This window comes from Lactuca virosa, chromosome 3, assembly GCF_052849685.1.
Source record: "Lactuca virosa cultivar CGN04683 chromosome 3, Lactuca_virosa_CGN04683_v6, whole genome shotgun sequence".
Classification (NCBI taxonomy): domain Eukaryota; kingdom Viridiplantae; phylum Streptophyta; class Magnoliopsida; order Asterales; family Asteraceae; genus Lactuca; species Lactuca virosa.
Window position 1 is genome coordinate 146,357,718 of NC_136428.1, and position 25,411 is coordinate 146,383,128.

The 25,411-nt window shown below is 36.1% G+C and overlaps 2 protein-coding genes, 1 long non-coding RNA gene and 1 pseudogene across 7 annotated transcripts; all 4 read left to right on the forward strand.

Annotated features, from left to right (window-relative positions):
• The first annotated feature begins 7,768 nt into the window (after positions 1-7,768).
• Positions 7,769-11,546, forward strand: LOC145166670 (uncharacterized). 5 transcript variants are annotated; one of them, XR_013740654.1, is made up of 6 exons: positions 7,769-8,712; positions 8,921-9,044; positions 9,394-9,500; positions 9,893-10,551; positions 10,623-11,205; positions 11,282-11,546. It is a non-coding gene; the product is annotated as an uncharacterized LOC145166670 (long non-coding RNA). The 5 variants fall into 5 exon arrangements; XR_013740655.1 differs by having other exon boundaries at positions 10,628-11,205; XR_013740652.1 differs by having other exon boundaries at positions 7,771-8,712; positions 9,893-10,242; positions 10,312-11,205.
• Positions 11,547-14,022: 2,476 nt separating this feature from the next.
• On the forward strand, positions 14,023-17,185 carry LOC145166672 (ARM repeat superfamily protein). Its single transcript, XM_079085692.1, has 8 exons — positions 14,023-15,171; positions 15,447-15,525; positions 15,760-15,856; positions 15,974-16,037; positions 16,120-16,176; positions 16,673-16,710; positions 16,795-16,876; positions 16,968-17,185. The coding sequence occupies exons 1-8, from the start codon at positions 14,089-14,091 to the stop codon at positions 17,055-17,057; spliced, it is 1,590 nt and encodes a 529-aa protein (XP_078941818.1). The 5' UTR covers positions 14,023-14,088; the 3' UTR covers positions 17,058-17,185.
• A 1,969-nt stretch (positions 17,186-19,154) lies between these two features.
• Positions 19,155-20,837, forward strand: LOC145164147 (uncharacterized). The gene has a single exon (XM_079082872.1). The coding sequence runs from the start codon at positions 19,155-19,157 to the stop codon at positions 20,835-20,837; it is 1,683 nt and encodes a 560-aa protein (XP_078938998.1).
• Positions 20,838-21,022: 185 nt separating this feature from the next.
• On the forward strand, positions 21,023-21,721 carry LOC145164149 (putative mitochondrial protein AtMg00860 pseudogene; annotated as a pseudogene).
• The last annotated feature ends 3,690 nt before the right edge of the window (positions 21,722-25,411 follow it).

A 25,411-nucleotide genomic window follows, 5' to 3' on the forward strand; every position in this document is an offset into this window, starting at 1 on the left:
GGCACGTATGGGCCCCTCACAGGGCCTACAATCTATCTGGACCGCTCGCCGGGCCTTCGGCCTGACTGAACCGCCTTGCAGGGCCTTCAGTCTATCCGGACCGCCCTAGGTATGTTGGCCTTCAGCACAAAGCAGGACCACCTCAACCCAACCCCCATCCAAACAAACATGTGCACATATATATCATACACTAGCATATATAACAGTCAAACCGATCTAACAGATCACCAATCACAGCAACATCCTATAACCAGGATACAGACCTAACCGGTCACTAACATAGCATCATCCTATATACCAGGATACCGACCTAACCAGGTCACTAAGCATATCACCATCCTAACTACCAAGATGTAAATCGATAAGCATTTCATGCAATAACCCGGATACAAATCCGAAAAGGGCCGGCATTGGTGCCTTAGACCCTGTTGATATAGTGAGGAGAAATCACCTCACAAGTAGCTCGAAGGATAAAGTAAAACTCCACCAAATGCAGCTCCAAACCTACATCCACCGATGATCCACTTCCATAAATTTCCAAATTACCAAAATACCCCCAGAAGTCAAACCGGTCAACCCTTGGTCAAAGACAAAGTCAACAATCCATGTTGACCCAATTCGTCGAGTGCAACTAGCAACTCGTCAAGTTCCTTAAGAACTCAGAAAGTCATAGAACCCTAATTGACTCGCCGAGTTTCCAACCAACTTGTCGAGTCCATGCGTGTCTAGATGTCGGGGAAAACCCTAACTGACTCGTCGAGTCCTTTTACTGACTCGCCAAGTTCATGCAGAAACAGACATGGACAACCTTCATCTGACTCGTCGAGTCAGCTAAGCGACTCGTCGAGTTCATGCAGTCCATTTCTTATACATATGCTTTTAAGCCACCCCGAAGCTCCATATTGCATATCCAACCTCCTAGGGCATGGTTCCCATGTAAAGTTGCAAACTTTACGTACATGCATGGTCCTAAATGCCAAAACTAGACTAAGGGAAAGGTTAACTCAAAGGGAAAGGCTCCAGCTTGCCAAATCTCGTAACTTTATGGCTATAGGAACAAGGGGATTTCAGATCTGAAGTTACAACTTCAGATCTTACTCCAATACTTGAAATGACTCCCAAATATCCTAAAGATGACACTAATGTATGTATCGATATAATTTAAAGGTGGTCAAATGTTTGGACGTATTCAAATTCGAGTTTGTCTACGTTTTGATTTTTTTTTCTTTTTATGATTTGGTGTTTATTTTTATGTACGCTTATTATTTGAACTTTTGTTCGATAATTGTAATTAAAAAATGTACATTTCCACAATAAAAACATGTAAAAACCCATGACAAAACGTGAACTCAATTACTAGTATCATTAACAAAAATGAAAACAAAAATTACTCTTATCAATAAATGTATTGATGTAAACACAAGTCCTAACTTTTTGTTGAATAATAACAAGGAAAAACATGTTAACCACGATTTGCCTATCTCAAAATGCAATGTACATATTAAACACGATTTACCTACTTCAAAGTCTATGCTCCAGTTGGTTCCTCTATGAAAGACATTATTAGGCCCTACCCACTCAATCACATCCTAAAAATGATTTATAAAGGTTTTCACCGTTTTTCGTATCATCCGAAGTCCGAACACACTATTTGGTTTACAAAATGCGGAATATTAGCAAAGGATGTTGTTTTACATTTATGTCTACCATTAGCCCAACCATCAAGGCCAGCAGGTGGGCCTTGTTCCTTGATTTTCGTTTACCTTTTATATGGATATTTTAATGATTTTGTCCTCATTAAAGTTTGAAAAATAGAATAATAAGACAAAACACTAAAGCAAGATCAAAATCAAAATCAAAATCGAGGGAAAAGTATTAGAGAAAGTTTGAATTCGAATCATAGATATGGGCAACAAATTACCAACTGTGTATTAAGAGATATATAATAAAATTTCGAGTTTGACATTGCTTGTTTGATATTGTATACTTAGTTAAATTAAATTTGATTATATAGTCCATGCAAATTTGTGCTAAAATATAAGACTGAAAAAGTAAGTTTTCAAATTTAAATTTGATTATATAGTCTAATATCACTATCACCAAGTACGAATTATAACATCATGCTTAGTAAAATTGTTCTTCAATTTTAGTTTTTATTCCAAATTAATCGTTTATTTTAGTTAATTTGATTAATAATCGTTCGCTTATATATATAAAACAACAAAATAGTCCATGCTATTTGCATTTTATCTTTGTTTCGGTCTTAAAAACAACTCTTTTCATTTTTGGTCCTTATTTCTTAAATTAATTATGGATCGGTCCTAAGACTAATATTGTTACCAAATGGCTTCTAGCCCAGTGGTATCCGGTGTTGCCCTCCCTCCTTGAGGTTGAGGGTTCAAGTCTCATCGTGGACATATGTGGATTTAAGGAGTAGTTTAGGAGTAGGTTAGATTTGTCGTTTCAAAAAAAAAAAAATTCCTCTATCTTCTCTAGTAACTGACACATATAAGATAAGACGTTTTCCACAATAACTGATCAATTATGAAATTAGTGCTTCATTTAACGGGATTTCATTTGATATTCTCGATACACCAGTGAGGCTTACGGATAAATCACAAAGTGAATGGTGCTTGCAAACTTTGATTCCCTAAAATTGTTGCTAAACGGATCTCCGGAGTAAAAAGATTTGTCATTAATGTTGCGTATAAAGCACTTGTAGAAATTCTTTGAAACATATGACATGAAAAAAATCCACTTTCTCCACATATATTACAGTCAAGCCACTGTCTCAACCCCTTGACAGTAGTAGGTTGTGGTCAGCTCAACATGTTGCGTTCCACATTTTCCTCTTATGCGATTCTCGTCATTTTTTCTAGTTTTTAAAAGGTTGGTAGGTATAGGTTACATGTTTGCAACACCAATTTCTTTTACCCATCTTTATGATTCTTTTTTTGCTCTCGATTCCCTCCCCTTTCTTAGCAATGTTTTAAAAATTGATTTTTTAGTTGAACCGGTTTGTTGACCGGTACCTCGGTTCAATAGGTTCGACTCTCGATTCAACCAAAAATTTTCATACATATGGCGGTGGTGTGCCACATCGAAAATGTTCATTTTGCTTTGGAAATAAGTTGCTTTTTAACAGGCTAAGCGAAATCCAACTATATAAGTTTAAGAAATCGATTCAAGTCGTTTTTCATCGGTTCTATCACACTGGTTCAACTTGGTTTTTGAAGAAACCATCCAGTTTGATCTCGATCTAGAAATTGACATAAAATATGTCATTATTGAACCGCTCTCATCTCCGGTTCCCAGTTCAACTGGTTCGAACATGTTTTTAAAACATTGTTTCTTAGTTCTCTCGTGTTTGCATGTTTTGAATATAAAAGGGGGAGACGATGACGAGTTTCATGGTGAGGATGATGCAGTGCCAAAAATTAATTAATTATTTGTCAAGAATAATAGAGAGATGGAAAGGACATTTGGTAGGGGAAAAGATGGAGAGTGGGTAGTGGGTAGTGGGACCATTAAATTTATTAATAAAATATATAATAAATAATTTAAAAAATAGACAAAGGTAATATAGTTATTTTACGTCTAGAAGAGACGAAAAATCAAAACATATTCAAACCACACTGAATTAAAAATAAAACTTAGCGACCAAACATGCAGACTATCCAAAAATCATAAGGGCCATTTATGTAAAGTCTGCCCTTAACATCCACACAAGGCTACACACATATTCTTTCTTTCTTTCTTTCTCTCTCTCTCTCTCTCTCACACACACATACACACATACGTAGTCTTTCACAAACACACACACACATACACACACTATATATATATATATCCCTCCTTTCTATATCTATGTCTATTTCACTCTCATCTGATACATTAAGGGTGAGAAAAAAAGCTGACGGTACTTAATTGAACTGGTACCATATAGATTTCTTGGTTCGGAACTTGGTTCTACTTATTCTAGATTTTCGGTTCTCGTGGCTATTGGATCTGATACCATTCAGCATGAGTAAAAAGCATAACTAAACCAAAATTTATTGGGTTTGGCTACATGTTAGGATCAAGAATCAACTAATTTAGGTAAGTATAGTGTGAGTTACACTACCTTTGACATCGGTACTTCAAACCTAAAATTTTTCTACTTACTGCATAAATTTTCATCAACTTTGAACACTTATAACTCTCTCATATGACCTTGAATTAGGCTGATTCCTTATTATGTGTTCTTTACTATTAAAATTAATCTCAAAATCAAGAACCTCTATGTTTTGTTGTACTTAAAGTCTATAGCCTCAAACATGTGATATTGTATAAAAAACCGACACTAGAGTATGATACTATGATTGATACCAAAGTACTCTTACAAGTATTGAAACCACACCAATACCATAATACCATACATCACACATAAGTTTTGTACTAGGTTCTTATAAAATACAAATTTTTTATTTTGGTAGTTTCGGCTTTGGTACCGATTAAGTGTGGTTCTAGTATTGAGCTCACCCATATCGATCTCACCGATTAATTTCATCGATATTAATTCATATCCAAACATGTAGGTTACCTTAAACCATTATAGACCATTACATAATTTACTCTTTTGTTTAAAAAGAATTTTTTTTCCTTTAACATCCACATAAATAGGGGTGTAACCGACCCGAGTTAACTCGTGAAATACCTGGGATCGAATAAAAAAATACTCGAAATCGACTCAGTTCAAATCGAGTCGAGCTTGAGCTCGAGCTACTCGAGTACATTATCGAGTCGAGCTCGAGTATAACAATACTCGGTTCATGAGCTTAATTAAGTATTTTTATATTTACATGTTTACCCTATATTTTCTTCATATTTACATAATATACAATCGAGTCGAGTCGAGCTCACGAGCTTCATTGGATTTCTATTGTAATTTAATGTGATTTTATTTTTTCAATAGCTAATCGAGTTGAGTCGAGTCGAGCTCTAAAGACTTGGGTGCTGTTTGTTTTTTAGAAAAAACCTCTTCAAACCTCTTATTGTTGCGCGGCGCAGCACACGCGCAACGCTTTTCATCTCGCAGTTGTTTGTTTTTTAGAAGTCTTCGGAGTCAAAAACCACTGTGCGTGCTCTGTTTGGCGCAACACTTGTACTGCCTCTTCCAACCTCTTCCAACCTCTCCTTCTTCTTCTTTTCTTGCTGTAATTTTGATTATATGTTGTTGAAATTTTATTTCACCTTTTTTTTTTTTCGTTTTTTTGTTTATTCTTGTTGATTTTTTTTCTCGTTTTTTTATATTCAATAATGATAATTTATTAATGAAATATCATTATTTTTTACTAAAATAGTGTAACCGACCCGAGTTAACTCGTGAAATACCTGGGATCGAATAAAAAAATACTCGAAATCGACTCAGTTCAAATCGAGTCGAGCTTGAGCTCGAGCTACTCGAGTACATTATCGAGTCGAGCTCGAGTATAACAATACTCGGTTCATGAGCTTAATTAAGTATTTTTATATTTACATGTTTACCCTATATTTTCTTCATATTTACATAATATACAATCGAGTCGAGTCGAGCTCACGAGCTTCATTGGATTTCTATTGTAATTTAATGTGATTTTATTTTTTCAATAGCTAATCGAGTTGAGTCGAGTCGAGCTCTAAAGACTTGGGTGCTGTTTGTTTTTTAGAAAAAACCTCTTCAAACCTCTTATTGTTGCGCGGCGCAGCACACGCGCAACGCTTTTCATCTCGCAGTTGTTTGTTTTTTAGAAGTCTTCGGAGTCAAAAACCACTGTGCGTGCTCTGTTTGGCGCAACACTTGTACTGCCTCTTCCAACCTCTTCCAACCTCTCCTTCTTCTTCTTTTCTTGCTGTAATTTTGATTATATGTTGTTGAAATTTTATTTCACCTTTTTTTTTTCGTTTTTTTGTTTATTCTTGTTGATTTTTTTTCTCGTTTTTTTATATTCAATAATGATAATTTATTAATGAAATATCATTATTTTTTACTAAAATATTTTTATTTTTTGTTGAAATATCATTATTTTTTACTGAAATATCATTAATTGTTGCCGAAATGTTATACATTATTAAATTTTACGTATTAAAAAATTATTTTCGGTTTATAAAATTAGTTTATTTTAATTTTTTAATATCTGCAGCAGTATGCAGATGTTAAAAAAACAAACACGCTTGTTATTACACTCTGCAGCCGTTTGGTCCACTTCTTCTACTGCAGAGGGTTGCAAAGGTGGTCCGCAGACTTCATGAATTTTTGCTTCAGAAAATCAAACAACACCTTGGTTAATTTATCGAGCTTGAGCTTGAGCTTGAAATTAAGGCTTGAGTCCAGTTCGAGCTCAATTTTTATAGTCGAGTCGAGTTTTGATCTTGGCGGTGTTCGACTCGATTACACCCTTACACACATATACACACACACACACATACACTCTCTCTCTCTCTCTCTATATATATATATATATATATATATATATATATATATATATATATATATCACCCCCTACATCACCCCTATTTCCATTGATACTGATTCATATCCAACAACCAACAACCATACCCAAATCCCATAAGAATGAAAGTAAGGGATATGTAGAGTTGTATAGATGGCTTATAACATATGAAAGTGGGATCCAATCCATCCATATTGATTCATATTTTAGTTTTAAGTTCATATAAACATCACCCATATTAAAAAAAAACATGATGAACATTGTTCCTTCAAATCCTTCTTCAACCACTAATTATACAAGCACAATCTTCTTCTTCTTCAACAAAAAGCAGTTGTTCTACTTCTATAAAACTTATGCCTTTCTTATTATTGCTTTTACCACCTTGTGCCACAAAAACTTAAGTATATAAGAGAAGGGAGTAATTGTTCGAGGGGAAGCATATGAAGCATTAGAGGAGGGTGTAAATATATGTAGAACCCAAGATTGTCTCTCCAAAAGAGTCTTCGTTGAGAGAAGGGGATTCCAACCTATAAAGTCACTTATAAGAGCGTGTCACACCGATATGGGATACACTAACACTCCCCGTCAAAATCAGAGCTCAATGAGGATAGACAATAGACAGGGGTGTGCTGAGCCACCTGGATGCGGGACGTCGACTCTGATACCATATAAATATATGTAGAGCCCAAGATTGTCTCTCCAAAAGAGCCATTGTGGAGAGAATGGGGATCCAACATATAGTCACTTATAAGACCGTGTCGTACCGATGTGGGATACACTAACAGGAGAGATGAGGGATTTCAATATATATAGTCACTTATATTACCGTATCATACCGATGTGGATGGAAATTAATGGTGGATCTTATTGAGGAATGAAACTGTGGGTGCAGGTAACGACGAGGTGACCATTGAAGGGCATTATGAAATGTGAATCAAACATATTCTATCGTTTATTCATTTATGACCTACCCATGTTTGTGACAATTATCCAAAAAGTCATTAATAGAAACTACACAAACGACATTTATAAAGTATAACAATAGAAATAAAATAATTTTAGTATCAAGACCCAAATAAAAAAAAATCATTCAAATAAAATTGTTTTTAGAGCAAAACCAATATATATATATATATATATATATATATATATATATATATATATATATATATATATAAAATGCATCTTCAAAGACAATATTGGCCCAAGTCCATATGCAAATTAGAGACGCTTTAAATTATATATAACTTAAAAAGTTGGGCAGCAGTATAGTTTTTTATCTTTGCCACTTGACTTCTCATTCTTACTTTAACACCACCATACTTTTACTACTTTGCCCTTTTATCACTTCCTCTTCACCGCCTTTGACTCCACCGCCTTTCACTTCGCCCCTTTCTTCTTATCTCAATTTGCTCTTAATTTCATCTGGAAAGCTTCCATGTCTCCTGCAATTTCCTGCGCTCCTCTTTCATTCACCACTCCCAATTTCATCTCCTGTCTTTCTCTACTTCTCTCTTTGTTCATCTTCTGTCTTCGATTTTGCCCTTGCCCGAAGACATTAACAATCGTTTCAGTTGTTTGGGATAACACGGTCAACACATGGAAAGTCGTTGATGTTCCCTCATGCCTTCTTACGCTTACACTTCCAATTCATACCGACAGAGTTCATGTATGTTTTTTTTGTGATGATTTCTGCAACGAAGCAACAACACTCTGCTTCATATCTGCACCGCTTACTTCCTCCTCCACTTTCTCTCTTCAATATCGGCGCCAGCGGAAGAACTCGCTTCAAAGCTTTGCCTTTTCGCTTCTCCGCTGCTCTGTGCTTTGCGGACGCACCACCACCGGCAACATCCTGGCCGTTCCCCACCATCTTCTTTCTATCTACTTTGTCTTTCTTTGGAGGCGATGTCGGCGTTCACAGTTGTGTTCTGGCACCGACAACAAACAAACTGTCACCGCCTACTGCTGCTTCTATTCATTTAATCAATTCACGTTTTCATTTGGCAGCAGAGAGCACGAGTGGTTGGAGTCTTTCGATTGCTGGACATTTTTATCTGATGAATGGATTTTTTTTTTCAATTTTGTTGAAATTAGGGTTTATGACAACACAACAATCGAGGATGATGGTTAGCTCCTGAAGAATTTATCGATCTGGGCCTTATTTTCTTTTTTGTTTTCAATTCTGGAATCCACAGTCGATTCACTGCAATCGATCATGGACACCCGCAATATCATTCAGGTCAGTAGAAATCAATCCCTTTTCCAGCCATATAGCTTTTTAAGAGTTGAATATGGGTTGTATGGGATTTGAGTACAAATTACAGGCCATACATGTTTGGATGTGGCCTTGAACTTTTTGGCATTAAGTTCAATTGAGTTTCCTCTGAATTATCTTCTTCTTCCCCAATTTTGACAGATTATTAACTAAAATATTCACTGACTACCAGGATACAGCAATAATAGAACAGGTCCACGATGAGCCTACCATGAAAGACACTCTCTAAAAGGAATCTCGATTTCATCTGAAGGTTAATACTACTATCACATAGGATGCATCTCCAAAACTACCAGGTAAGCATCTTCTCCAAAGATTAATTAATTAATTTGCTTTCATTTTCTGGAATAGTTCTTATGTTTGTTTTGTTAATTATATCATCTTTGAAGTTATGTTGCTAAGCTATGCCCTACATATGTTCGATAAAATGTCCAAGTGAGGCAAAGTACATTGTTTTTGTTCTTCTCAACTGACCCCACTCAACTTAAAATAGAATGTCATGAGTACCTTTTCATTATTGCAAATTACATGATCAGTTTGTGATAATGAAAAGTTCTTTAGTGACTTTTTTATTTTATTTTATTCAGTTTAGAAAAAATATGACTTTTATTAATAATTTATTAATAATAACGGGATTTTCAACAGGGTATTGGAGCTCCAATATTTCTTTTAACTCCTCAAGTTGCTGGTTTGGGACTCACCTTAACAAAAGCAGATCGGGTCATAGTAGATGATCCAGTTTGGAATCCAAGGTTGGCTTTTTTTTTTTATACTTAATTTGTAACAATTCTTTTTTTATTATTATTAAATTATAAATATAAATATTCTGAAACAAAATATTTTTTGTAGTACTGATAATCAAAGTGTATATGTTGTTTAAAATTATAAATAAATTTTTTTATTAAATATAATCAAGATAAACAGTTTTTTTTTATAGCAACTCCTGTGATAGGTGCATGTTTCTCTATAAAATCTTGGATTTAGGTTCAATTTATAGTTGTTCAATCGTGCTTCAATTAGAGTTTTTTTTTTTTTTTTTTTTTAATTTATCATATAATCAACAAAAAATAATCAGATATATGCTAAGCATTTTAAACCATTTATACATATGAATGTAAATTTTCTTGCTTTCTGTTCTTTGCAGGTTTCATACATATTTATACAACATGTACCGAGAATATCAACTTTTTTCTGTAACAGTCGGGTGGCTAGCTATTACTTTGCTGAGGCACATAATGCTTTGTTCATTTTATTGAACAAAACTCCAATTTGACTGTTTTTTTTAATGGACGACTCATCCAAACCCTTCTTTTATATGTTGTACTTGTGTGATCATGAAACTCCTGATTGACTATGTTCATCGATGCCTTTTCTACTTGGCTGAAGATGAGGTATAATAAATCGGATAATAAACCGAAGGAGGCATCAGTTTATTTATATTTGGTTTTGTTTTTGTAACATAAAGTTTGCAGTTTGGTCTTCATCTTCCGCGAGGTAAAACCAATCAAATTTTATATTTATCATGCTTAGATTGCTCAATTTTATTTATTTTTGGTTTCTCAGGTATGCATTGTTTCGTGAAGGTTGAGTTAAAGAGAATTAAAAATAATTTGAGTTGTGCTCCCCTATTTTCATCAATATGTTGAAGTTTATTGACGGCTTTGTTGATGTGGACACTGATGCTACCTTTGTTTATCAATCTAACTCTTTAGGTTCATGCTTCTCTAATATGGATTGAATAAGGTGGACACAGTCTATGTTACTCTCTAGAAACCACAGAGCAACCAATCTATTAAAGTGATGGTAAGTAGATAGCTTTATATTTTCCATAATTTCCAACCAAATGCTCATGTCTTCTGATGGGAAAATATCAGAACAGATTGAACAAAGGTTGAAGAGGTCTTGCATTTGCAGGTTATTTATAATTGGTAAACCTCCGTTCCTATTTAAGTTATAATAAATATAATACTTTATGGTTGTTTTTTTTTTATAAAGAATACAAGTTGAAGTTAATCAATTAGTGTTTTGGAAAAGTGAACAAAGATGAAAAACAGAAAACATTATAAGTTACCTTTAATAGAAGTGGAGCAGGGAGTTTGGCTGCTAAGCAATTCCTTATAATGAGAGTAGGACAAATGGAAGTGGAACCAATCCCACAATAAGTAGCTTTTTTGTTTTATTGTTATTTTTGCTGTTTAATAGTTAATTACGAATTACAATATATTTTAACTTACTAATTTAATTAGTTTATATATTTTATTTAAATCATTATCCCCTCCAATTTATCTAATTTTTTTTCTATTTTTTTAAGAAAAAAGATTATGTCTTTTTAAGTAAAATTTTTGACTTCTTTCAAACAATTCAACCATGGAATGGAATCTCAGATTCCTATTCCGTCGGAATTTGAGAACCAAACGCAGTTGTGGAACACAAATGGGATCCTTCCACCAATAAAGAGTAAGATTTTTATTACTTTTAGTTTATCTTAGATGATCGGTTCTAATATTTTGAATATGCATCGTTTTTTCTGTAGATATTGTTTCTTCTGGTCGTGCCTTGCAACAAATGGTAAATCATTTCAAAACTTTTTTACCTTTTTGGTTCTTTTCTAGGGTAAAATACACTAAATAGCAACATACTTTCAATGATTTGTTTGTCATATGAAGACCCCTTCTGTACATGTAATATGTTTTGATTCATTTTATACTATGTTCTACCATTTGCTACAACTTGAAATAAGGAAAAAAACAAACACAGCGCCAACGGCGCACATGATTCCCCTCTAGTTTAAATCAAAATTCAAATTGTATTTGATAGAGAAAAGGTTGTCTAATTTGTCAAGGATATGAATTTCTATTATTGGGCCGACAAGCAAAGGTCGTTTAATTTGTTCATTAAATAGAAAACATTTTTGACTCTTGGTAAAATACATATAACTTGTATTTTTAAAGGGTGTTGATTTTTCCACTGTTTTTTTTTTATCGATCCACATAATTTTAAAGTTAAGTGACAGTTATGCCCCTGATTTATATTAAGATTTAAAATAAGAGATATTTCAGGGAGTGAAACCCAGTGAATTGTTTCCAAACGCACGTTCCTAGTCCTTTCTTCCTCCTTTGACGCTCAATCTTCAGCACAACATAATTAACTACAGGGAATTACCATTATTTCAGTTATTAACAGTTGATGTGTTGCGAACAATGACTTTATCATATTGCAGTATAAAATTTTCATTCGATACATAACTGCATTCAGAGATGTATTAAATCATGTAAACAGTAAATGTATAGAGATTGCATCAATGTAAAATGATATAAATCTAAAATAATCCACCGAATACTAGAGAATAAGATCACCTGACTTACATATACATTCGTTCATTCTGAGGGCATCCACAATGTATTAAACTTGTTAGAGTTTAACATATTGACACATCATCATGTTATTTGCTATACAACTCTATATTAATTTTCCTACATCGCATTGAACTCAATAGAGTTCAATGATATATATATATAATAGTTAAAATGTTTTTTTTTTCTCATTGAAGAGTTCAATGGTCATTAAACTCCATATCCATTGAATACCAACATGGCATCCCATAATGGTAGAGTTTAACCCATTCAATGCCAATTAGGCATTCCACCTCATTCAACTCTCCCATTGAACTATGCATTGTGGATGTTATGAGAGCGAATCATGAAGAAAAAACTAATTATTACAAAATTCACCAACTCAAAGTTTCAATAACAAATATGAATCATTTGGGGCCGTCAAATTCGATTGGACTATAATAACTAAGTCGTATTCATATGAGCTTCAAAATTGTACGTACCACCTGGTATGATAAGAACACGAACCCTGAGCTTCCAAACCACATTGCAATGAAGAATTAGGGCAATAGCTCAATATATGAACAATTATACCCTCATCTTATTTAGTATGTTAAAGACACAAATCTGCAAATGCCAACAAATCTTCTTCTTCCACATCCTTTCCACTCATCACCATAGAGTAGATCCTTCGTCACCATCTCGGCGACCACCATAGAGTAGATCCTCCGTTACTATCTTCGGTGACCACCTCCTCTAAACTATCGCCTCCCCCCTTCCACCACCACTAAACCTCCATTGGCCCCTCTCACTCAAAAGTAGGAACCCACTGTGGGCCACTATCTTCCCTTCTCTTTCTCGATCACCATCTCAGAGGCTCTCACTCACTCACTCACTCACTCACTCACTCACTCACACACCCACTCACTCACTCACTCACCTGCAATCGGCGACGGCTCTCTCCAGAGAACCTGAAACTCCGCAGAAGGAATTTGCAAACGACTCTCTCTCTGGTGAATGATCTATATTAGGCTCCACAGTTAATGTAAAAACATCGTCTTCATGATCAACTCTGACAACCATTTTCTTTCGTTTAACATCTGCAACCAAGGCACCATTAAGATTTGTAATCCGCTGACCTCTGTGAATTATCGATAAATACCTATAAATTAAACTGAAATCAGCAATGGTTATCTAGATGATGCTATCGCCTTTACAATTGAATGTCCTTGTAGATATTATCAGTAGAATGAAAACGAAATCAGCAGTTTTTCTTTCGATGATGCAATTAATTCAAGCTCTTGAAGATGTGTTGACAGATAAACAAGCAGCGCAATGCATCTTGTGCTGTTTGGAGTTTCCAAACGTGGGGTTCCTCTCTTTTAAGTTTTAATTAAATATTTACAAATTATATCGAGGGTATATTTGTCCACACACTTATTTTTCTGTGGATGGATTAAAAGACTCAGTGGATAAATCAGCCTCCATTTTTAAATGAGCATGAGATAGATTTGTAATATATTTTTTATTTGATATTATAAAATATTATTATTCTTTATACACTAGTTTAATTTTATTTAAGGTTCTTACTTATACATATCATACGATAAAAGTTACTAATTGGATTAGATTCATAACAAAATTTAAAATATAAACCAAAAATAAAAAATAAAAAATAACATATTATATCTGGTATAGTATAAAAAGTAGAATAAAAAAAATAAACATTTATGGGATTTTATAACATCTTTTTTTTTTTTTTTTTTTTAATTTGTTGATAACTTAAAACATTAAAAATAATTTGTTTCAAACCTTAAAAAAATATACTTAGTATATATATTAACCACTTTATATACAATTTTTGAAATAATTTCATTGAAAATATAAAATTGGGCCAAGAGGTATGAAAATAAGAGTTCCATAAGTCCATTTATACGCACTGTATAAATATCCCTGAAAAATAAGAGGGTAAGGGTTTAGGAAAATTTCCGGCGACCTGGAACACACAATGGAGGCCACCGATGAACGTAATCACTACACAGCCAAGAGAAAGCGAGACAGCAATGAGGACGTCGATGATTCCCCCGCCGTCGCAAACGGTGGCGTCGACTTTTCCCTTTTAGAAGAAATCGAGAAGTCACAAAACTCCGTTGAAGTTCTCGACGTTAAAACCCTAAAGAAACTCGTCCTCTCCTTCGAACGCCGCCTTCGCGACAACATTGCCGCCCGCCTCAAGTACCCTGACCAACCAGAGAAGTTCGCTGATTCCGAAATCGAGCTTCACGAAGAGATCGAGAAGCTCAAAATCCTTGCTGGAGCTCCGGAACTCTATCCTGACCTAGTTAACCTCAACACGATTCCAGCCATTCTTGATCTTCTAACTCACGATAATACTGATATCGCTATTGACGTTGTTGGTCTTCTCCAAGACCTTACTGATGAAGACGTATTGGACGAAAACGATGAACCTGCTCGGATTCTTGTTGATTGTTTAATCGAGAACAACGTGCTTGAATCGTTGTTACAGAATCTGTTACGATTATCCGAGACGGATCCGGATGAGGTGGCAGCGGTTTACAGTACGCTTTCGACGATTGAGAATTTGATTGAAGTGAAGCCTGCGGTGGCTGAGATGGTATGTGAACGAACTAAGCTGTTGCGGTGGATTATTGGCAAGATAAAGGTTCGAGAGTTTGATAGCAATAAGCAATATGCTTCCGAGATACTGGCGATTTTGCTTCAAAGCAGTGTGGCAAATCAGAAGAGGTTAGGTCAAATGAATGGTGTGGATGTGGTGTTGCAGGCTGTGGCAATTTATAAGTCGAGGGATCCAAAGAGTTTAGATGAAGAGGAGATGGTTGAGAATCTCTTTGATTGCTTGTGTTGTTTGTTGATGCCATTGGAGAACAAGGAGAGGTTTTTGAAAGCTGAAGGGGTTGAATTGATGATTATTATCATGAACCAGAAGAAATTGTGTTATGGATCAGCCATCAGAGCTCTTGATTTTGCAATGACGAATTATCCACCTGCTTGTGAACGGTTTGTTGATGTTATGGGGCTTAAAACCGCTTTCCCTGCTTTCATGGGTAAGGCAAGTTCATCTCCCTCCCTAGTATCATATCACCATTGTTTTGATCTTGTTTCAATGCTTTATCATTCTGCAACTAGCAACCTCCATATTTTGTTATAATTTCTATTGTGTTCTTCATAATCATCTGCAAATAATTATAAGAAAAGATTGCCTTATTACAACGTTTTATCTAATAATCTTTAAGTGCTTAAATTATCTCCTTCCTTCTGCATTTCTAGTATACTCTTTCATGTTTAGATTTTATAGATCATAACCTTGAGTTGATTTTACTTCAGATTCCAACAACCAAAAACAAGAAGAGATCTAAAGAAGAGTTGGAGGAACGCCTTATATCATTGGTTGCTTCACTTTTTGGTAAGAAGGCAAGTGAACTTTGATCTTGTATGTTTATTTATACCTTTGAGTCACTGTTTTTCAAGATTTTAATTTTCTGTCATTTTTAAGTTAATCTCTGTGGTACAATTTAGTTCATGTGACAATATTACATATAACAATTCTTTTAATTGCTAATTAGTAGTGAATTCTTTTGTTCAAGACATGAATTATCAAAATCTTGGCCTTTGATTTGGATGATATATGCATTAACAGGTGGAGTTTTGAGGGGTTCAAGAAGGGAAAGATTACTCAGTAAATTTGTGGAAAATGAGTATGAAAAGATAGACAGGCTAATGGAGCTTTATATGAGGTATATAATTTTCTCCCATTTTTCTTTTACAAAAATACATTCTCTACATTTGAAAAGTATCTTCTTTCTTTTGATCATGTTTATACTCAAATCATTTGTTTTTTTTATTTTCTATAGATATTCAAACAGAGTGAAAGAAGAATCCGAAAGACTGAATGATCTTGAACTTGATGATCTTGAGGTTTATTTTTTATATATTGTTCTTTTTTCAATCTTTTAGCAATCATGGAACTAATACTTATTATTATTTTATAATCTTGCAGATGGATGAAGATGAAAAATACAATCGAAAGCTAGAATCTGGACTCTATTCTCTTCAGGTAATGATTTCTTTTATAATCTATACAATATTTCACTTTATAAAAATTAAAAGAGTAAATTACACGAATGGCCCCTATGGTTTGGGGTAATTTGCACGTTTGGTCCCTATCTTATTTTTTAACTCGGAAGGTCCCTACAGTTTGTTTTTGTTGCGCGCTTGGTCCCTGTATTACCTAAAAAGACTACTTTGTCCTTGATTTTTTAATTTATTTAAATAAGTTGGGGTAGGTAAGGTAAGGTAAGGTAAGGTGAGGTGGAAGTGGGGTTTAAATAAATTAAAAAATCAAGGGCAAAATAGTCTTTTTAGGTAAGACATGGACCAAGCGCGCAACAAAAACAAACAGTAGGGACCTTCCGAGTTAAAAAAATAAGTTCGGGATCAAACATGCAAATTACCCCAAACCATAGGGACCATTCATGTAATTTACTCAAATTAAAAATTAGAGATAATAAAATCTCATGCTAATCTCTTTTGTTTGTGGTTGCACATTACAGTTAATTGCAGTTATTTTGGGTCATCTTTGGACATCCGAGTAAGTATCTTCGATTATTATTATTATTTATTATTTTTTTTTTATAAAACATTTGTTGATTTTGACTATAATTAATATTTGTAGGCATCCTCGGATAAAGGCAAGAATTGAATTACTACTTAAGCAACAAAAGTTGACTAAAACAGACGTCAAGAATGTACTACAGGTAAATATATATACTTTTTACAAATTATTAGTAAAAAATAATTATGAATAGAAAAATTAGTTTTTAAATAATTGTTTGTTTAATGAAATAGGAATATCATGACAACATCGGTGATCTTGATGGCCCAGATGAGAAAGAGAAAGCACAAGCCAAAATCCAGAGATTCATCGCATCTTTGTGAACTATATAAGTTGTAATATGTTATGAGTTAACCCAACCTTTACTTAAATTCATGTATTTTGATTCCTTGTATTCTAACTTGTTTTTCATGTGTTTATTACAATCCATATTCCAAATGAGTTGAGTTGATATGTAGCTTCATTCCCAATGGAGTTGTAATATGTTTGAGTTGATATGATTAAGTTAGAAAAAGCCTTCGTATTCCTAGATGCTTAAACATGCCATTAAGAATATCAAAAGAAGAAAATATGAACTTGCTTTCAACATTTCGATAAAAAAGTATTTAATGTTGTAATTCTATGTAATAATTAGTTTGTGCTAATCCATTTAGATAGAAATCTTATTCCTATAGTAGATGTATTTGAATCGTGAAAGATCAAACAGTGTGGCTTAATCCAAGGTTAAAAGAGTCTCTTCGTTGGAGACGTTGCATATCTTGACATCGACTACTATGTTAACAGTGGTAGAGCTAGGATTTAAGAATAACGGAGTTGATAGCTTTACATCGTAATAATATATTCAAATATAATGTTATATCCGAAAAAAGTAATATAATTTAAAATTTTAAAAGAAAAGTTTGTCGAGATAGAAACTACATTGATATAATGATCAATCTTTAAAAGTTTTCAATTCACTCATATTCATCTTCTATTCCCTAGAAAAAAATTCGACGGTTTTTTTCTTGCTAATAATTTACCATATGATTATAATAAACTAAATTATCAAATATAATTAAATAATTAATTACAATATAATATATTATTAACTATAAGTAACATAAAATAAGATATATGATAAGAATCAAAATTTTCTTTCTTAATTAGAAAATTGAAATTGTGTTGATACTACAGTGTAGGTAGAAACAATTTCTTAATTGAAAATTAACTAAAAATAGCCACACTACTTTGGTGATTGGTGAATCGTCGATTAACAAAAAAATATTTATGAAGAAATGATATATAATCAACAGCAAATTAAAATAAGATAAATAGGACGAAGACGGTAAGATTTAAGTTAAAAGCTATTTATGAACAAATGAATATATAATCAATAGGTAATTAAAATAATAAAATAGTTTCTAGCCCAGTGGTATCCGGAGTTGCCCTCACTCTTTGAGGTTGAGGGTTCAAGTCCCGCAATGGATATATGTGGAATTTAGGGGGCAGAGCACCCGACAGTCCTCCTATTGTCTTCGCCTCTGTATGTTAATATTCTCATGGACGATGCGATAGTTTTGACGTATGAGTTTGGATTTATGATGTGAATATGTTTTTTTTTTTTTTTTTTTTTCTGAGTAACTATAGTATTGTTGGTATCAAAAGGTTTTAAATGGTCCTGAGACACTATCAATGACTTCAAAATCTACAATGAATCACTAAATTACATCTTGGAAAACCATTTAAATACATTATATTTGTAATGTATTTAAATGGTATCCACAAGCTAGCTAAATCCAGAAAGAGAAGGAAAAGGGACTTAGGAAACATAAGGTATATTAAGGATGACAAAGTCCAAGTATTAGTGAATGATGTGAATATTAAGAGGAAATGAGGTAGTTGCTTTCATTCTTTATTTAATGAGTTGTTACACGGCCAACAGTGGAAGGGCCAAGACGTTCGGGAAGAGTATCCGTTGTTCCAGCATGGCAGCAAGATTATGTGATGGATAAAGTCTAGCGACTTTGGTTGCAGATCAGATTGGTTGGGATTTAAAGTAGTATTTAGTTTGTTTGGTTTTATTTGCAGATTAGCATTACTTTCGTATTAATAGGCTTTGTTTTAGGATTTGATAAACTTAATTTACAAATATTTAAGTGTGAATGAAATCACCAATCAACAGATTGGGTTTATCTATTCTTCTTCTCTTATGTTGCTGGAGTTAGTATTCACTCGAAGAACACAGGAGGGTACCTAGTTGATTGTATCAATTGGTGCTTTCATTGCCAATGGACGAAACCACCATCTGTCTGTTGCTGAAAGAACAAGCCGATTCTTTTACGCAGCAAATTAACCTCTTGACCTAGGAATTACAGAACACTCGCACCCTTGCATTGACAGGTAATCGCCATGGAGGTGAACGAGACGGGATCCCCCGATCTATGCGCCTTGACGTCCCCAAGTTTAGGGGTTCTGACCCGGAAAGTTGGATCTTTGCCATTAATGAGTATTTTACTCTTCATGCAACCACCAACGAACAACGCCTCCGCATCATCGACTTTAATTTAGAAGGCGACGCATCCGAGTGGTTCCGATGGATGACTCTTAACAACCTCATCACAACATGGGATGAATTCATCGAAAGTGTACGAAATCGCTTTGGACCGTCAAAGTATGAAGACCCACAAGGAGCGCTTTCCAAGCTCCTTCAAACCGAAACAGTAGCACACTATCAGGGAGAATTTGAAAAACTTATGAATCGAGTCACTGACGTTTCTGAAACCCTACTCATCTCGTTTTACATCTCGGGCCTGAAGCCTGCTATCCAACGAGAATTATTGATATCCAGACCATCTACTTTAGGTGATGCTTTCGCCTTAGCCCGAGTTACCGAGGCTCGTTTTAGCGATGCATGGGCCACTTCCACACCGGCTAAGCCCAGTGCGCCCTCTAACACAACTGGGGCCAAACAGCAGGTCTCACATGCACAATCCATTTCACTAAAAGGCGAACCGACCCGACAAGCATTGTTATCGTCCCCAACCTCAAAACCAATTGGAAGTACGCCTAAACCACTTCCGATTAAGTGGATTTCAGCTGCTGAAAGACACATACGTATGAACTTAGGGCTATGCTTCAATTGTGATAACAAGTGGGCAAAGGGGCATAAATGTCCTGGGAAATTTATGTTGATGATGTCGTCAGAAGAAGATCATTTGGATACGGGGCAGAAGGACACAACGACGGCTCCAGATGACTCAGTTGAGACCGGTGATGTTTCATGTTTAAACTCGTTTGTTGGACATGGTAGCCCTCGTTCCCTTCAATTGCGGGGCACGATTTCATCCACTGAGGTACATGTATTGATTGATAATGGCAGCACCCATAATTTTGTACAACCCTCATTGATTGAGCGACTGAAATTACCGATTACACCCACCAAACCATTTAAAGTGTACATTGGAAGTGGGGAAACGTTGCTTTGTGATCACGTGTGTGCCCAGGTCAATCTCAAGCTGCAAGGATTGATTGTTAATGTTGATTTATTTGTTCTCCCTATGCAAGGAGCTGAGGTGGTATTGGGAATCCAGTGGCTACAGAAATTGGGCAAAATGACCCACGATTATGCTCACCAGATTATGGAATTTTCGGTCAACAACAAGAAGCATGTGTTAACAGGTGATGATGCATTACAGTTTAAGAAAATTGGGTTTCATCAGATGCAAGCCTTGTTCGACACTGATGACATCTACGGTGTGTACGAGGTCCACAAACTACTACCTGACCAAGCAAAAGGCGAGTCCACTACCTCCGAGACAGCCACACCGATTCCCCCGGAAATCGAGGCACTTTTGGTGCGGTATCAATCACTCTTCACGGAACCGACTAGCCTACCACCGCATCGAGTAATTGATCACCGAATTCATTTATTTCCAAATACCAAGCCTGTTAATGTCCGTCCCTACCGCTACCCTCATTATCAAAAAGGGGAAATGGAGAAGTTAGTCAAGGAGATGTTAGACCAAGGCATTATTCGCTTTAGTCATAGCCCTTTTTCATCCCCAGTTTTGTTGGTTAAAAAAAAGATGGCAATTACCGTTTTTGTGTTGACTATCGGGCATTAAATGTTGTGACTGTTAAAGACAAGTTTCCCATACCTACAGCTGATGAGATGTTTGATGAATTGGGTGGAGCAACGGTGTTTACTAAACTCGATTTGCGAGCCGGATACCACCAGATCCGTGTTCATGACAGGGATATCTACAAAACAGCATTCCGAACACATGATGGACATTACGAGTTTCTCGTGATGCCATTTGGGCTTACAAACGCACCCTCCACCTTTCAAGCCACCATGAATCGTATTTTTTCTCCTTATTTGCGCAAGTTCGTTATAGTTTTTTTTGATGACATATTAGTTTATAGCTCAACTCTCACAGCTCATGTTGAGCACTTGCAGTGTGTGTTCAACTGTTTACAGGAATATCAATTTTATGTGAAAAGATCCAAATGTGTTTTTAGGGCCGTCTCGCTTGAGTATCTCGGGCATATTATTTCGGGTCAAGGAGTGGAAATGGACCCTAAGAAGGTGGAAGCTGTCACGGCATGGCCGGTTCCTAAAACTCAAAAACAGGTGCGAAGTTTTTTAGGACTCGCGGATTACTACCGACGTTTCATTCAAGGGTATGCATCCATAGCTGCTCCTTTGTCTGATTTGCTCCAAAAAGATGGTTTTCGATGGGGGGGGGGGGAACGTGAGCAAAAGGCTTTCGAAGACTTGAAACACCAGTTGTCTGTAGCACCAATCCTTAGCTTGCCAGATTTTGAGGAGGTTTTTGTTGTCGAGACTGATGCATCCAGTGATGGTATTGGAGCTGTCCTGTTACAAAAGAGCCGTCCTATTTGTTTTTTTAGTCGAAAATTGGGTGTGCGAATGAAGCGGGCAGCTACTTATCAACAAGAGTTGTATGCCATGTCGAAGCGGTATACAAGTGGCGACAATATTTGATTGGGCGCCGGTTCTTAATACGTACTGACCATAAGAGTATTAAGGAATTGATGCAGCAGGTAATCCAAACGCCGGTTCAACAACAATATGTCCGCAAATTAATGGGGTTCAATTTCGATATTGAATACAAACCAGGCGTCACTAACATTGTAACTGATGCTTTGTCTCGCATGCATAGCGAGGATGATCCTGAGACAACAACATTCATGTCCATTAGCCGACCTATTAGTGGGTTGTTGGAGAATCTTAAGGACGAACACCGTAGTCTTGAGGAGGTGTCGGTTTTGATTAGACGACTGCAACGCAGAGAAGTTATAGAGGGGTTTCGAGTTCAAGACGGGTTGCTCCTTTTTTAGGACCGTTACTATATTGGTCTCCAATCCAAACTTAAACTTACACTACTCAAGGAGTTCCATGAGACAAAGAGTGCTGGTCACTGTGGTACCAAGAAGATGATGGTAGGGTTATCCGCTATGTTCTATTGGAAGGGAATGAGGAAGATGGTGGAGGATTTTGTGAAAAGTTGTTTAGTCTGTCAACAGACAAAGTATTCCACTCAGGCTCCTGGTGGATTACTTCAGCCCTTGCCGATTCCTGAGGCGGTGTGGGAGGATGTATCTATGGATTTTATCACTGGGTTGCCCATGTCAAAGGGAGTCACGGTGATTTTTGTGGTGGTCGATAGGCTCACTAAGTATGCCCATTTTGGTGTACTGCCCACTCGTTACAATGCTCATCGCGTGGCTGAGTTGTTCATGGATATTGTTGTCAAACATCACGGGTTTCCAAAGACGGTGGTGTCAGATCGGGATGCCATCTTTGTTAGTCAATTCTGGAGTAGTTTGTTCAAACTAAGCGGTACACAATTGAAATATAGTACCGCCTACCACCCGCAAACGGATAGGCAAACAGAGGTGGTTAATCGAGGATTGGAGCAGTATTTACGAGCAATGGTATTGGAGCAACCGCAACAGTGGTTACATACTTGGGCTGGGCTGAATTTTGTTATAATTCTAGCTATCATAGTAGCATCTGCATGTCACCGTATCAAGCTTTATATGGAAAATTACCTCCTTCTCTTATTCCCTATCCACCTGGAAAGTCTAAATTGGCAGCCATCGATGATATGTTGCGGGAACGAGACTTGTTGATTCGTCAGCTCAAAGAAAATTTGGCAGTCGCCAGAAATCGAATGGAGACCAATGCTAATCAGAAAAGGCGTGAGGTTGAGTTTTCGGTGGGAGACAAGGTGTTGGTCAGGCTGCGTCCTTACCGACAAATTTCAGTTGCTAATCGGCTCTCTAATCAGTTGTCCAAGCGTTTTTATGGTCCTTTTGAGGTGGGCGAACGCATTGGTAAGGTGGCGTATCGGTTACATTTACCTGAGGCAAGTAAAATTCATCCGGTGTTTCATGTCGGTGTTGAAACGGTATAGAGGAAATGTAGAGGCTGGAGGAGTTCATGCCTTGCCGGTTGACTTTGAGGAGGGTAGTCCTGTCGAACGACCATTGTCCATCTGTGGGGTCCGAAGCGTGTTATCTCGGGGAAAGCCGACTACTCAGGTTCTGGTACAGTGGACTAATAGCTCACCGGAGAATGCAACTTGGGAAGGCCTGCGTGAGTTCAAGCTAGCTTACCCTGATTATCACCTTGAGGACAAGGTGCTCTTTGAAGAAGAAGGGAATGTTACACGGCCAACAGTGGAAGGGCCAAGACGTTCGGGAAGAGTATCCGTTGTTCCAACATGGCAGCAAGATTACGTGATGGATAAAGTCTAGCGACTTTGGTTGCAGATCAGATTGGTTGGGATTTAAAGTAGTATTTAGTTTGTTTGGTTTTATTTGCAGATTAGCATTACTTTCGTATTAATAGGCTTTGTTTTAGGATTTGATAAACTTAATTTACAAATATTTAAGTGTGAATGAAATCACCAATCAACAGATTGGGTTTATCTATTCTTCTTCTCTTATGTTGCTGGAGTTAGTGTTCACTCGAAGAACACAGAAGGGTACCTAGTTGATTGTATCATGAGTCTAGTAAGCTCATGAGGAATATAAATTTGGAGGAAATTGATGGGCACTAGCAATCATTCAATGGGTGTTCTAACATAATTATCGATAAATAGAAAGTGAAGTAAGCATTAAAGTGGATGAGGATGGACAAATCCATCAGACCAAACCAAATCCATATCATTGTATGGGTGTGACTTAGGGAGGAGGAGTATGCAACGGTTGACAAACCTCTGTAACATTATCTTAGATTCAGAAAAGATGCCTAAGTAGTGGAGATCTAGTAGCGTGATACCAATATGTAGGAAAAATGAGATGCCCTAAGTTGTGGAAACCATTAAGGTATTAAACTTCTTAGTCATATAATGAAAATTTTAGAGAAAATGTTGGAGACTGTGATAAGACATGATACATTAGTAGCTGAAAACCAATTCGATTTCATGCCTAGGAAGTCTTACTGAAAACCAATTCGATATCATGCCTAGGACGCCCACGACTGAGGCAATCCACATACTTAGATGACTTATAAGAAGTTTATATAAAGAAATATTGACCTCCACTTGGTGTTCATTGAACTAGAAAAGGTATACGATAATGTATATAAAGGGACGATTTGGAGGACTTTAGAAGCTAGAAGGGTCTCAGGTTGTTATGTAAGGGTTATAAACAACATGTATTGTTGTTCTACGAAATGTGTCCAAACTACAGTTGGTGATACATAGTCTTTACCTATTGGAATTAGGCTCCATTAGGGTTTGACACTAACCCCTTATATATTTTCCCTGATTATGGATAAGGTATCTTGCGAGGTTCAAGGAGAGGTACAATGGTGTATGTTTTTTTGCAGACGATATTGTTTTAGATGCATAGAGTAGGAGAGATCTGAATGCCAGGTTGGATACATGGAAGGTATCTTTGGAAGAAAAAGGGCTTAGGATCAACACACCTAATAATAATTATCTATAGTGAAATTTTAGTGGAAAGCAAAATGATGAAGGGGTAGAAGTGTTTATTGTTGAGAAAGTCCAACAACCAAAGGAGCGTTTCGAGTACCTAGGGTCTAAGATCCATAAGGATGGGGTTTTGAGGATAATATTACTTATCGTATAAACGCGAGATGGATAATGTGGAGCACAACCACTGGAGTCGTGTGTGACAAAAAGGTCCCCTTGAAACTTAAGAGGGAATTCTATAGGGTAGATGTAAGGTTTTCTATGTTGTATGGATATGAATGTTAACCAACTAAGAAGGATCATGAGAGGAATATGAAGGTTGCTGAAATGAGTATGTTGCGATGGATGTGTGGTAGAACCCTATTGGACCGGGTTCCAAACTCGGTAGGAGTCGTGACAATCAACGAGAAATTAAGAGAATGAAGATTACGATGGTTTGTATATATCCGTAGGATACAACCCACTACTATTCTTAGTTGGGTCGAGACGATTATTGTAGGAGGTGAGAGGATGATAGGACACACATAAAGAAAGTGGATAGATAGCATGATATTAGACCTAAAGGATTTAGGTCTTTGCGAGGAGATGGCCTCAAATAGGAGGGCATGAAGGCATACATTAGGGTAGTTGGATAGTAAATGAGTAGACATTTTAGTTTAACTTTTTTTGTACTTGTAGTCCTTTAGGCAGGACTTTGTTTTTGCTGGTTGTGATCCTGACCTTTGTTC

Coding starts and splice junctions, on each gene's coding strand:
- LOC145164147 (XM_079082872.1), top strand. CDS start 19,155: ATGCGCCTTGACGTCCCCAAGTTTAGGGGTTCTGACCCGGAAAGTTGG.
- LOC145166672 (XM_079085692.1), top strand. CDS start 14,089: ATGGAGGCCACCGATGAACGTAATCACTACACAGCCAAGAGAAAGCGA. Junction 16,038..16,119: donor TTGAACTTGATGATCTTGAG/GTTTATTTTTTA, acceptor ATAATCTTGCAG/ATGGATGAAGATGAAAAATA. Junction 16,177..16,672: donor CTGGACTCTATTCTCTTCAG/GTAATGATTTCT, acceptor TGCACATTACAG/TTAATTGCAGTTATTTTGGG.